At 46.4% G+C, this 2135-nt stretch overlaps 1 protein-coding gene across 1 annotated transcript in view; it reads left to right on the forward strand.

Moving 5' to 3' along the window:
- LOC107086323 (SH3 domain and tetratricopeptide repeat-containing protein 2-like) overlaps positions 1–2135 on the forward strand; it is a 39891-nt gene that overhangs the window by 25156 nt on the left and 12600 nt on the right. The window contains exons 14-16 of the mRNA XM_015377191.1: positions 646–1506; positions 1587–1807; positions 1951–2117. Coding sequence (XP_015232677.1) covers positions 646–1506; positions 1587–1807; positions 1951–2117 — 1249 coding nt within the window. The remainder of the gene's footprint in view (positions 1–645; positions 1507–1586; positions 1808–1950; positions 2118–2135) is intronic.

Below are 2135 nucleotides of genomic sequence, written 5' to 3' on the forward strand. Positions count from 1 at the left end.
TTTCGTCGTCGTCATTTAGCACATCATATGCTTCGTTGATCTGATTGGTTTATTTGGCCCGTCTATCACCAACATAGGCCAATCAGCTAACCAGTATTTTCGCCCCTTCCCAAAATTACTTAAACGGAAGGTTTCCAGATGGATATGCGGAGCAAATCCATCTGACAGTTATTCAAAATGACTCTTCCCAGTCAAACGCCAGTTGAATGGCAGCACACTTCCCTGCAACTCCCAGCAGATTCCCCGCCACTTCCAGCCCCCTCCTGCATATTTTTTTTACTCTGACTCCATCCTGTCACTGAATTAAGGGTCTGATCAGGATATGACGCTGCTCTTTAGATCTTAATGTCCACAAATCATGACAGAAAGAATATTTTAGTACAAAGATTGATGTTTAAAAAGGAATTGTCCAGCCAAGGGCTATCAAGGAAAGTGGGGAAATTTTGAATGGCTACTACTGTATGTTGAGCTGTAGAGTACCACAGCTCAGGTGGACAGGACAACTGTTACCTTTGATAACTTCAATTATGGTGGTTGGACTGCATACAAATCCTGTTTCATTTGGAGGAAATGTAGAGTTCATGAAGTACTAATAGTAAGTGTTGGACAAATGTACCACAGCAAATCATATCTGCTTCTCCTCAGGCCCGTGTATACTATGAAGAAGCTCTGGGTGTCTCTGTTGACAGTTTCTCTGATGTCCCACTGCTCGTGGCTCTCTTCACAAACCTCACTGCCATCTACCTTAAGCAGCGTATGAATGACAAACTGCCCCAAACCCTGGAGAAGGCTGGTGCCCTGATACTCTGTCTTCCCCGACATGCCTTCACGTCCACAGATGAAGTGGAACTCCTGAAGCTTCTGCTGAGGAGATCCGTCGTATTGGGGGACAAACTTTTGGAGGCTCGCGTCTGCTACCTCATTTCTAGCCTCTTTTTACTTCTTAAGAAGACTGAGGATGCACTACCTTTCTTAGAAAGACTTCAGTTTCTTAATGTAACATTATCGGCCGCTGAAGGGGGACCGATTGCACCTTTGGACCTTAACTGGCTCTTGAGCTGGCTCTATCATCGTAAATACATGCCTCACTTGGCTCTGGCTTCCCTAAGCCTGGACTCAAGAGAAGACCATTCACTTCAGCATGCCTTCCAGAGGATCGAGTTGTTCATCAGGAACTCTGTCCGTCTGAATCCGAGCTGGAAAGAAGGAACCTCCCTTCTTCCTGCGCAAATAGTGGTTTACCTCCAACAGGCCTTAGCTGTAGCTGAGCAGAGTGATGATATAAAGATGCAGAGGGACCTTTGTTTGGGTTTGGCATTGACCTACCAGCAATATGGCGCACTGGATAAAGCTGTACGCTGCGCTCAACAAGCTGTGGAGACAGGAAGTCATATCAATGAAGAAGATGGCTTTGAGGCATCAGTGCTACTTGGTTGGCTGCTGGTGTTGACAGGTCAGGCTGAAAGAGCTCAAAATATTTTACAGCCGCTGCTCACATCACTACAGGTGAGAAATAACATCGGCGATGAAAAAGATATGGCCTAAAGTGTCTAGAATCTTTTATCACTGTCTTTATTTGAAAATAGAGCACGGATAGTCCCACTCAGCGAGGAGTCATCCATAATCTGTTAGCTTTATGCCTGAGGCATCAGAATCGGGTCCGAGAGGCAGGCTGGCACCTCCACTCTGCCCTGCTGATCTCCAAAGAGAGCGGAAACCAAAGGAACCAGGCTCTGGCACTGGCTAACCTGGGCTGCCTCGCTCTGGATGCTGGAGCATCCCTCCTCGCAGAGCGATTCCTGGTTAGGTGAGTGTTTTATCTCTCCATGAAATATGTCAGGGTTATGGTGAAGTAAAGTTTGAAGTCTACTGGGTGAACAGGAGGGTGCACCCTGGACAATTTAATACGGCAAATCAGTGTTTCCTATACGTACTTTTCCCTCATTCTAGGTCCCTGTGTCTTTTTCTGGATCTTTGGGAGAGTCCAACAGATGAGGAACACGTTCAGGCCTATCTTTGGCTTGGGCGGAGCTACAAGGACAGAGGAAAGAGTCAGGACATCAGGGCATGCTATGAGATGGGGTTGCTAATTGCACTGCATGCCAGAAATTTGCATAGTAAGTATGAAGATGTAA

Source organism: Cyprinodon variegatus, unplaced genomic scaffold, assembly GCF_000732505.1.
Source record: "Cyprinodon variegatus isolate N-32 unplaced genomic scaffold, C_variegatus-1.0 Scaffold148, whole genome shotgun sequence".
NCBI classification, from domain to species: domain Eukaryota; kingdom Metazoa; phylum Chordata; class Actinopteri; order Cyprinodontiformes; family Cyprinodontidae; genus Cyprinodon; species Cyprinodon variegatus.